Source organism: Callorhinchus milii, unplaced genomic scaffold (assembly GCF_018977255.1).
Source record: "Callorhinchus milii isolate IMCB2004 unplaced genomic scaffold, IMCB_Cmil_1.0 Scaffold4, whole genome shotgun sequence".
NCBI lineage: Eukaryota > Metazoa > Chordata > Chondrichthyes > Chimaeriformes > Callorhinchidae > Callorhinchus > Callorhinchus milii.
The window spans coordinates 46,464,507-46,476,658 of NW_024704745.1; the positions used below are offsets into that span (position 1 = coordinate 46,464,507).

Sequence of the window (12,152 nt, forward strand, 5' to 3'; positions counted from 1 at the left end):
TCCCCCAAATAATGAATCCATTCTCTCATTCAATCTGAAGCATGATGCAACTTCCCCTAATGTGTTGAGAAGGTTTCTCTCATGTGGGACAGGAAATCTACATCAGATATGAGGATTGAGATACTTATATACTTCAGAAGGCACCTCTGATTGAGCACAGTTCTCCTCAGCTTGAGTGGTATCTATTAATGAGAATTTTAAAAGAGAGATACAACAACAACCTGCACTTACATAGCGCCCTCCATGCAGGGTAGGATCTCAGAGCGCTTAGAGATCCAACAAAATTCCTCAAAATAAGGTTTTCAGTCAAGTAAAGCAGTGAATGTTGAAATGGAGTCTTTGAAGGAAAGACTGTGGACAACTTTGCTCTTAACAACCATTCGCATTACTCTTCTACTCCCAGGTAAGTCATGCTTACTTTATTTTTAAGTGTCTCATATTTTAAGGAATCAGCAGGGAGTTTCTTTATTTTTTCTTCATTCCATTCCTGGTGTGCAAAATACCAAAGCTGCTTCTTTACGTATGTCCTTCAAATTCTTTACTTAAAAAACAGCTGGTAATTTGGTGCTAGATGGAGCCGAGTTCACGTTTATGTTTTTAGAAGCTTTGGATTACATAACTGTCCTATGTAGCAACAGTCAAATAATGCATTCAGTGTATGTGTGTGTTTTGGTGTGTGTGTAGTGCAGGATGATTAAGTTCAATGTTTGCAAAAACAAAGTGATGTGTTGTAAAGATATGTATTTACATAAAATTAGTCATGTTTATTTTCACAGTCAACTTTTTATTAAGTTGGTGACGCTGAATAGTTTGTAAATGTCGAATGAAAAAGTTGCGCTTGAGCTTTAAAAATAATTGTACTGAAGCCATTTACGCTTCTGGTTGACCTCAGGCTGTTTTTTCTAGCTCAGGTTGTTCTTCTCAATCTCTTAAAATGTGTGGGTTTGAGTTCCACATTGGGGCTTCAGTTTACAATCTCGGCTGTTACTCCAGTGCAGTGCAAGGGCATTGCTAGATAAGATGTTAAACCAAAGTCCCATCAGGTTGGCCAATAAAGATCCCAAGTGCAAGAAGATAAGGGTGCTTCTCCTGATGTCCTGGCTAACATTTGGCCAATAAAATTGGTCATTCACTTCATGGATGTCTATTGGACATTGAAGTATGCAAAATCAGCTGCTGCATTCATCTACAAAAAAATACAGTCACTAAACTTCACAGTAAAATCATGTGAAGTGGTCTGAGATGTCTTTCTGAATTCAAAACTCTAAATCAAATGCAGCAATTATTTTTATTATTAAAATGCCTATGTTTAGTTGAGGTCTCATTTATGATCTCATTTATTTCTTAATATATTCATCAGTAAGAAATATGTAATTCTCAAATTTCTCAGATATTGAATTTATTGGAAAATGCATTTAATCATATTTTACATATGATAATCCTTCATTTAGTATAATGACTTGGTGGGGAAATTAAAAAATACAATAAAGAGAGAAATTAATATGAAATTAATAATGTCAACATTTTGCTTAGGTATTAATTTAAAAATATATAAATAATTATTTTAGATCATATTTCAATTGATAACACCTTATCATTTGATACAATGCCTGAGGATAAAAAATGTCCAAAAAATCTTTATTTTATCTTTTTAAATAAATAAATTTGATCTTTTTAAATTAATTTACACTCAGAACCTCTTGTTATCTATATGCCAGATTCCTAGTTATTTTTATTGAGCTTTATTACTATTTATACACAATAAGCACATACAAATACAAAAGAGAAGCAAATACAGAAGGAAATGGAGTCTTGCTACATTTAAAAAAATATTGTAATACTGCTAAAAGTAGGTTTTTCTCAACAAAAGCTTGTATATATGATCCTGTATATTTAATTATTTCTTACCCGAAAAATTCCAATTTATAATGTTTCAATGGCTTTAGGTTTCTATGCATTTTATCTCAATAAAGTCATAAATGTATTGCTTGGAGATCTTATATTTGGCTCATTCCAGTAAGCGTTTTTGGAGCTGCACATCTTTCTGGTATCTTGAGTTGATACCAGAAAGAAATATGTAATTCATACATGTGAGTTTGGATGCAAACTGAGGCAGAATGGCAGAAAATAAGAAATCTATTTGGGAGCAAAACCTGGGAGAGAGGTCATAGGTTGCTGGTGTAACCCCTTGATGGATTAAGTAGGAGTATTAAGCGATGAAGACTAGGAAACCCTATCAAGGGCAGACAAGAGATGGGAACAAATGACATGATGTTAATTTCCTGCAGTTTCATTGTTTGCAGGAAATATTCCCAGATCTTATGGAATGTCTTCTGTTGAAGGTCTATCTCCTCTCATCTGTCATTTTGCTGATATTACTTATGATGGAATCCAAAAACACATATAATCTTGAGGCACAAACAAAGCACGGGCCCTCTACTTCACATTCTCTCCAATACCAGTCATCCCGTCATCCAGAATGTGGAAAATCTTTATTTTATCTTTTAAAATAAATTTGTTTTCAGCACCTTTGGTTATCTTTTTGGCCAAATTACTAGTTACTTTTACTGAGCTTTATTATTATTGTGTATAAACACATAGAAAATAAGTGCACACAAAAACAAGAAAGATCTAAATTCTAGGTGTTAAACCGGCACACTTAGTAGAGCTCTCTGAATTAGAAGGTTTTGGTGCAAGTCCCACATCACTACTTTGAACTCACGGTCTTGACTGACAGTCTAATGCAATATTGGAATAATCTCTCCAAAAAAACAATAATAAATTGGTCATTTTCAATCCAAGACTGTTTGTGGGACACTGCTGTGCGCAATTGGCTGCTGCATTTCGCCCACAAATATACAGTCAATTCACTTCACAGTCTATTCTGTGCAGAGCTTTGAGATGTCGAGAAGATGTGAAAAGCGCTAAATCAAATGCAAGGATTATTATTATTATAAGATTTATATTGAACTATTGTGAAGTACTATATTGTGAAGTTAACTAGACTATAAAATACTTTGAAGTGCTATGAGATATCTCAATGAGATGATGAGGAGCTTTGAAGCCTCCTCCTGACGTGAAAGGCATTTATAAATTTAAATTGTATTATTTTTACTATTTAACTCTGGATAGATTAATTTAAATCTATCAGGGGTTCACGTAAAACATTTTCCAGCTTTACAGTAATTGCAGCAATTGTTTGTGTCTATTTTTATTTGATGATCAAAGGGTAGTTTTCTAAAAAGGCTTTGAAAAAGATTAATGAACTTTACAGAGAGAATACCAAAAANTGAGACCACAAAAAGACAAAAANGTCAATGAAAAGCTATGTAACATTGCCATAGGGGTTGCTATGGGGAAGTGTGACTTTAGTAATACAGAAGCTCAGCAAAATAAAAGGTTAGTTATGTTTCGTGATCATTTTGCTTCTATGCAATTTCTTCCCGCTCTCCCTCCCCCAACTCAAGTTCACAGTCAACTGCTTTGTTGTTCTTCCAACGTGAAAGGCATTACAGTACATCAATATAAAAATTGAATTGTATTAATTGACTCGTTTTGCTGATAATAGGAGATTATTCTTCCTTGAATCATTGTATTTGTTTTAATATACAGTAAAAAGAAATACACTCATTATAAGAAGCAAAGAACAATACAATCCATGTTTTCACCACTCCTATAAAATTATGGGTTAGTTCCTCAATTTGTAGGATTCGATTTACTAGTTTTATTTCATCAGCAAAATTGATACAGGTAAAGTGCCTTTAGAAGAAATAACAAAACATTGAAATAAATAATTAGAAAGTGTAATTTTAACGATGGTCACTACTTTCGTTGGCAACTATTGACAAATAACATTTTTTAAAAATTATGTTTTTGTACAATTTAAAACATGTACACATTCAATACAAAGAAAGGGTCATTTATCAAAAAAAAACCTGCAGTTGGTAAAGTGTATGATGTGGTCAAAACATTTCAAAGCGATTCACAGGATTTACTCTGAAGTGTAAAAACTGTATACAGTATTTGGAGGTGACATCTCATTGAAGCAAATTTCACAGGCTTAACTATTTGATCTGAAAACCATTATGGCTAATACTCCGATCTAATGTGTAGATCAATTATAAAAATACTATTCCTAGCCTCAGCCACACCACACCACACCTTGCCACTGTGAAGTGCTCCAAAGGCATTATATAAATGCGAGTCGTTGTTGTAAATCCAAATGAAGGCCTGTATGAACCTTACCAAGTTTAAATATTTTATCTTTGCAACTCCAGATCACTGAAACGTTTGCTTGAAATTCTACATGCATTCCATGTTGCAAAGACACTCATTATATTGAAAGTGACCCCATTTAAAATGTTCTCAAATAGAGATGTAATTTTTTCTTCTGCTTAGAAGTTAAGTTCTTCTGCTTTGTGGAGTCCTGTAGCTCAGTGGTTAGAGCACTCGCTTTGCAAGCGAGAGACGTGAGTTCAATTCCAGGAAGAGCGAAACCTTGGGCAAGTTTCCTTACTCCACACGCCTTATAATAATCCCTCCAAAAAACAAAACAATAATAAATTGGTCATTTTCAATCCACGACTGTTTGTGGAACATTGCTGTGCGCTATTGGCTGCCGCGTTCTCCCACAAATATACAGTCAATTCACTTTACAGTGTGTTCTGTGAAGCGCTTTGGGACGTCCTCCGACGTAAAAAGCGCTATATCAAAATGCAAGGATTATTATTATTATTATTAAACTAAATTGTGAAGTTTTATTCTGATGGTTTGTGCTACTTTTTCATATAAAAAGGAGTGGTCTATAAGTGAGCCGAATATCAGTGCCAGCCTGGCATAAGTTGGTAAAACTCCTATATCTGAATCAGAAGGTTGTGAATTCAAGCCCCATATCTGGATCTTAAGCTTGTAGTCTATACTGACACGGAATGCTGTCTGTATCCATCGAACCATAGAATTTTGCAGCACTTAAGGAGCCATTCGGCCCATTATGCCTGTGTTGATTCTTTGAAAGAGTTACCAGCTGGTCCCACTCCCCCGATCTTATCACATAGCCCTGCAAATTTTTCTTTTTGTCCAGGATTAGCAGTGTGTATTCCTCTGGGAAGAAAGTGCCCACTCCATTCCATTCTGGGAAAATGTCCATGCTTACGTGAAACTCTCATGTTGGTTAGGATGCTCTTAAGTATGGTAATGCGGTTCCTGGTTGACCAAAAAAAAGAATTTAATGATAGCACAAGTAGCTCTGAACCATTTTACATATAAATTTGATTCAGGTTTAATCAGATTAATCCTCCAATTAGTTCACTTTCAAAAACATAGCTCACCGATTACATCTCCTGTAGCATCTAACATTTCTCTATAGACAACAGATTGAATGATTCCCTTATCTGATCAAAAGAAAACTGACAAAGAAATTGTCTATGCCATGATGTTTAACCCTTGACCTGTCAAAGAAGCATCAAGTACTAAACAAGACACATTGCAATGTACTAAGCTACATTATGTTATTCATTACAAGAACAACTTGCATTTATATAGTACCCCTCACGCCGGGTAGCGTTCCAGGGAGCTTAAAATTACATGTTTTATTAGAAATATATAATTAAGAGACAATTGTACAATCACAGATATTGTATGACAACATATAGCTGGGCTCAGTTGTAGGCCAGAAGATTCAAGGAATTTTAGTAGCAGAGTTGAATTCTCAAAATAAAGAAATAAAAGTTTTGTTCTCAGCCTTTTACAAATCCACCTTTGTGGGTCTGTGTATTAAGTCAGAGGGTAAGAGAGCAATGCAATGTAATCCTTGTTAATTAATCTGCAGCATTTAAATTCCAAGCTGTTCATTGATGCAGTTTTGTAATTCTTTTGCTCCCTACTTCTTCATTGAAGTCTTTTCTTTAGGTCCTCTGGGTTAGCCCTTTCTACAATGTTACTGTTCCTTAGCAGTTGATACGTAGCTCAAATTTGAGGCTTGCATAGAGGCTTGTCTTATTAAAGTCGGCTGATCAGAAAAGTCTATCACTTTAAGAGCCTTTCTTTCTTCTGTTCCTTCTTTCTCTAAAGCAGAACTATTGAGGTTCTGTTCTGTGACCGCATAATTTTCAGTATCTTTCTTGAACTTACTCTGACTTTTCTTCACCTCACTTGGTTCTCACTTCTCACTTTCTCTTCTCTGATTTCTCAATGTTCTTTGTTACTTGATTTCTCATTATACCTCATTATACCCCCTACCTCTCAGACCTCCTAACCCCCTACCACCCTGTTCGCTCCCTCGCTCAGGGGGCTCCGGCTTGCTCCACGTTCCCCGCTAGCTCGCCCCACTATCGGCAGGTGGGCCTTCCGCCACTCTGCACCCACCCTCTGGAACTCCATCCCCCAGTCCCTCCGTCTCACCCCCTACTTTGCCTCCTGCTTCTCCCCCTGCCCTCCCCTCTCCCCCACCCCAACCCTCAGCTCGGGTCCATAACTCTGTCTGTCCAGCACTTTGGGACTTCGTCCCGACGTGAAAGGTGCTATACAAATGTAATTTTGTTGTTGTTGTTGTTATTGTTGCTGTTGTTATACACCATTATAGAAGGGCTGGAGTTAGGAATAATAAAAAAAACTTAATATTCTCAATGTGGGAAGTATAGGGGAAGGAGTATCATTTTCCCCATTCCTGTTATGGAATGGGGGAGCGGTGGGGGGTGCTTAAAAAAGCAGTTTAATGTAGAATTATGACAAAGCTGGTGAGGGTTGAGAAGGGCTGGGAGTGAGGGTGATTTGATAGTTGACGTTGGAATGCTGAAGGTTTTTCACCAATGGCAGATTGAACAAGGGTGCTGTACTGTGCTAAGCTGAGCTGAGCTGCTGACCACAAGGGTGAGAATCCAGACACAGTCAACATCACTCCACAAAATTCAGTGATTGAAGAGTTTGTCTAATCATTCCTCACAGCTCATTCCTCTAACACTTTTGTTGCTTGTTGCTCCCCTCTGCACAATCTTTGGGGCCTGGAATGCCCCCTTATGTCATGGTGAGGAGAACTGTATTCTGTACTCTAAACTTGGTCTGACCAGAGCATTTGGCCTGAGTGTGAGTATGAATTTAAGTAATTTAAGATAATTAATACATTTTCTATTTTTTTTCTAGGTGTTCTAGCTACGGAAAATGGAAATTCTACTGAATATATACAAACACTGGGTGGCAAAGTCACCTTGAATTGTTCAGAATCTTACCTAAGTGCAACTTTTATTCATTGGGAGCAAACAGATACAATTGGAGTGAAAGAATACAAGTCTATAATAAGTCATGATTGCTTATCAAATAGAATCCAAACATATAATAATACCAGAGTAACAACTCCAAATACAACTTGTAATGCACCAAGTAAAGATTTTTATCTTCAGATTGAGTCTGTAGACGTGACTGATGAAGGGGAATACAAATGTGACATTGCAACTCGAAAGGGAAATTTTCAAAAAATCTTTTCATTAACAGTCATAGGTAAGACTACTTGTACTTGAATCTTCTCGTTACCCAGAGAGTTTGATCTGTTGTGGGGTAGACACACTGATATTGTAGTTTAAATAATTTATAGTAAGTATATGAAACCTGGGGTTGGGGGGATTTGAGATGTATAGACATGACATTGCTATATTTTGCAACGGACTGGTGTAAATGCATATCAGATTGTGGGATATTTATCAGGGCTGGATATTCACTAGGCTGGAGTGGACTGGATAGATGTGTCCAAGGTGAGGATTATCAATTATCGAACCTAAAATAAAATGGTGGAATGTTAGTTAATAATTATTGACTTGTTTCGGACATCGCTCTGGATGACACAATGGTTTGCTGTGTCTGGGGTATTGCATTTTCTGGGCTACATATTTATCGGATCAGAGGCAGCACCCGAATGCTGATTTACAGGATACAGGCTAAATGGATCGTGTTTTTAATGATAAATCAGCCATTCTCCACAATCAGAAGAAGTTAGATTTTTGGATAACCGGCTTCGGCTTTAATAATTATTAATTCTTAATAGTTTAAGAAAACTCATGTTTTGGTATGAATGTTTTTCTGTTATTTTTTAGTACCACCCAATATCTCAATAAGTTGTGAAAACAATTCAAATGGAACGAAAACAGCAGTGTGCACCGCGTCAAATGGGAAACCAAAGGGAAACATCACATGGCAGCCAACCAATGAGGAAAATATCATCAGTACTGTAGAGAACAGTAATAGTACTGTGACTGTACAAAGTAAGTACATCATAACGGATACCAGCAACTACAAGGGACACCTGACCTGCATCGTGACACATCCAGCACTGAAGGAGAGACTAAACTATGTATTTCCACTCTGTAAGTATATCTACAATAAATATTACATTACTGATGTATGTTGCTGATGCTTTTATTGAATCACGACACAACAAAATCAAAACTGGTGAGGTTTTCAGAAATTATTGAGTTTGTTGATCTTTTGTTTTTGATCTGCTTTTAGGAATAGGGCAGAGCTGAATGCAAATACAATTTGTAACATATTAGATAAAATAAACCCTGGAGACTCCACACACTGCAAAAACACCAGTGTTTATGGCTTGCAATCCAGTGAGGAAGATCGTAGCCTCTAAATTTATATTGCAGGCTCCAACAGCCAAGCACTGTGACCAATTCTAAGTGATTAGTGGTGCATGTTATAACAGCTATTTGTGGAAAATAATTGTACAATAATACAAAATTATAGTACATTGCTCACCCTGACTCAGCACCTCTGGCTCTCCATCACCAGTGGATAGACTTCAAGATCCTTGGCCTCACATTCACCTCCTACCACAGTCTTGCCCCACTCCATCTCTGTGGTCTCCTGCAAGAGAGGAGGATGTCATTACTAATATTAGCTAATTAAATCTACACTTTTCACCTTCTACTCAAAGTGAGTTTATGCCCCCATGTTTTAGCTTTTGTGACAATGCAGAAGATATCAATAGGGTTAAGTTTAGGGAACACTTGTGTAAATCCAATATTATCTGCTTTAGTTTACAATGGTATTTCTGTTTCATTAAAATTTCCTTTATTACTTTTGATAAAGAAATGAGTACATTTCACTTTTGTATTTTTATACACTTTATATTTCACTTTTACTGTTAAAAGTACAGATTATGGTGAGCATAAACAAAAGCAGCAGTGATGCATAGAAACATAGCTGTAGTTATTTCAATAATAAAAGCATGTCTATATCTTTATAAAGAAATCTCTCATGCAATAAAATATCTGATTGGTGCCCGTCTTTTATAGATTGCAGTCCATCTCCAGGCAGTTCATCACCAAATATTACTATTGCCCTGTGTAGCGTGTGTCTTCTCTGCTTTGCACTAACACTAGCCAAGTGCTTCTTCCACAAACAACTCAGGTGAGATTAACAAATTAGAAATAAAAATTGTGTTCTGTAATGCTGTAGCATTGCTATTACCAAACCATTTAAAATTCCACCCTGTTGATAATTAAAGACATCGAGTGGCCCATGGATGTGATCCCACTGACTTTGAAATTCAGATATTTCAGGGATATTAAGTTACAATGTGTGGTGTAATTTAACCAGCTAGCCCTGGCATGAAATCTCCTGATTTGCTTCACTAAAGAGTGTGTTGTTCCCACATAAAGGTTGCATACAAAGGTTGGGAGTAGAGCTGAAGTTATCTTGGGAGATTGCACTGATTAGGATGCTAGAGTGATGGACAGAAGTATTACTACAGACAGCAGAATTGCAGGAACATTGAACAGTAATGTAATAATATGATATAATAATAATCCTTGGATTTGGTGTAGCGTATTTTATGTCGGGAGGACATCCCAAGATCTTCACATGATATATTGTGATATTGTACCGTAATATACAAAATGTGTTTTGTGAGCAATGTTTTGCCCTGTCTAATGATTAGGAAGAATGAGCGATAAGTGGGAGTCACATGTGTTACCCCAGTTACACATGATAAGACCATCCCATTCATCTTATTTATGATGCCCAAACAGATCAGGGTACAAGGCTGACTTCAGTTTACAGGAAGGCATTTTGTAAAATGTAAATATGAGACAGTAATCAGAAGAGGGGAGAAAACAGATATGATTAGAGGTTAGGATTAGAGGTGAATAAAAAGTTTAGAAGATTCATTAAATTATAAAAATAAGGCTTTAGATCAATCAGTTTTTAAAAATGCTCATGTTTTTCCCTGATGCCTGATAAATACTGTAAATATATGGCTAATAGTATCAACTTTCATGTAAAGTTTACTGTTTGCATTTCAGATTTAAAATTTGTGGTTTGTGTAATGCTTTCACACATTATATAAATATCTACCACAAGGGATGTGAGTTTCTTGGTCTTTGGGGGAAAGGAAATAAAACATAGTTAGAGATCAAAAAACAAACATCTTCCTCTTTAATTTGCATTTTTATTTTGCTTACAGAAACAATAATTCCTCATGTTCCTGTCAGGTACGTCATCTATAAAATATTTGAGTTGTTGTAGTCTGCCTTTCTCAGCTGCTTGACCTTATGGTTTATACTCATATGGGGAGAAATTCTATCTTGGTCTAGGTTTTTATCGAACAATTCAAAACATCTATAATTTGGTGAATTGTTGACTTTAGTCTTAACTTTGAGCCTTTTTCTGTACTTCCCCAAGCCTGAAACCTCACCCATTCCGCAATTTGACTACCAAGACTACCAAGACTGAAAGTCAGGTCTGAAGATGAAATGGCTAAAATAATTTAATGAATTGTTTTTCAATTTTTTTTGATCTATCCTTAACGATTTTCCTTCAGTCACAATTTTTTTTGATCTATCCTTAACGATTTTCCTTCAGTCACAATTAACCATGATCACATGAAAAATTATGGAACCTGGAAAACTCACTAATATAATTAATCAGCAAAGAATGTGCGTATTTATGTTATAACATAGGCAGATGAAATCTCTGAGTTTTTGGTATTCAAATACAATTTGGACGATTTTAAGAAATAAGCCAAGAACAACAGCAACAAGATTACATTTGTATAGGGCCTTTCACATCGGGAGGAATAGAAAGAAGGAATAGAAAGAGGCCATTAGGCCACTGAAGTCTGTCCTACAACTTTATAAGATATGGCAGTTCTTTTAATGGTCTTTGGTTGCCTAACTTGATGTAATCTGAAAATTTAAAAATCTTCCAATGTGTCTGCAAATCCAGATCAATAATGTATACATGGAACAGAAGATCTCCCAGTACAGATCTCTGAGACACCACTCTTAATAACGTAACCACAATTTGACTGAACTGGTCTAATGACTTCCCTTCACTTCCTTCAGCCAATTTTGAATCCATGTCCATACCTCACCCTTGAAACCCAGTGACATTGGTTTGTATAAGATTCTCAGATACTTGTCAAACATCTTTTGTAAGTCTAGGTATACTATGTATATGGATTCCCACATCAAAACAAATCTATGTGGTTGATTAGACAAGATCTTATGAAGCCGCGCTGGCTCTTATTTATTAGGTTATCATTATAATTCATTCCATTAGCTTTACAATCATTGAGGTCAGGCTAATGGCTCTGTGGTTGTCAGGTATGGCTCTGTCACCGTTCTTAAGGGTAGCACATTTTCTCGATGGGGATAAAGCAATAGTTATAGCAAAAGCAATGCTCTGAGACATCCTCCCAACAGTGAAAGGTGCTATATATTGAAAATGTAAACTCTTTTTGCATTGCTTGGACTTCAAAATGAACCCCCTGATCTATGTTTATCTTACAGAAAGAGACCAAATCGGATGAATCCGTCACATATCTAGAGAACATCGTCTATGATTCACTGCAACTGTACAAGCCAAACTGTACAAGAAGAGAACTCTGAATGGTTACTGGAGAAGTAGTGTTCTGTTAAATTATGGCTAATGAAGTGTTAATTATCACCTGGAGTACTTATCATATTGGCAATAAATTTAGCCAATGTGATCAGTTGGTGTTTGGGGTCTGTCTGGACCACTCTCCCTCCTCCTCCTACCACCACCACCCCCCCACCCCCCCCCCCCCCCCCCCACCCCACTTACAATGAGCAGTGGACTGTCAGTTCACAAAATACTGCCGTAACTTTGATTTTTGTTGTTGGGATAAGGCAGTATCC

At 36.4% G+C, this 12,152-nt stretch overlaps 1 protein-coding gene across 1 annotated transcript; it reads left to right on the top strand.

Annotated features, from left to right (window-relative positions):
• Positions 1-229: 229 nt before the first annotated feature.
• LOC103184825 (cell surface glycoprotein CD200 receptor 2) lies at positions 230-11,939 on the top strand. The gene is made up of 6 exons (XM_007903034.2): positions 230-403; positions 7,138-7,491; positions 8,082-8,351; positions 9,288-9,402; positions 10,457-10,484; positions 11,784-11,939. The coding sequence occupies exons 1-6, from the start codon at positions 331-333 to the stop codon at positions 11,880-11,882; spliced, it is 939 nt and encodes a 312-aa protein (XP_007901225.1). The 5' UTR covers positions 230-330; the 3' UTR covers positions 11,883-11,939.
• Positions 11,940-12,152: the final 213 nt, after the last annotated feature.

Coding starts and splice junctions, on each gene's coding strand:
- LOC103184825 (XM_007903034.2), top strand. CDS start 331: ATGGAGTCTTTGAAGGAAAGACTGTGGACAACTTTGCTCTTAACAACC. Junction 404..7,137: donor CATTACTCTTCTACTCCCAG/GTAAGTCATGCT, acceptor TTTTTTTTCTAG/GTGTTCTAGCTACGGAAAAT. Junction 10,485..11,783: donor ATTCCTCATGTTCCTGTCAG/GTACGTCATCTA, acceptor TTTATCTTACAG/AAAGAGACCAAATCGGATGA.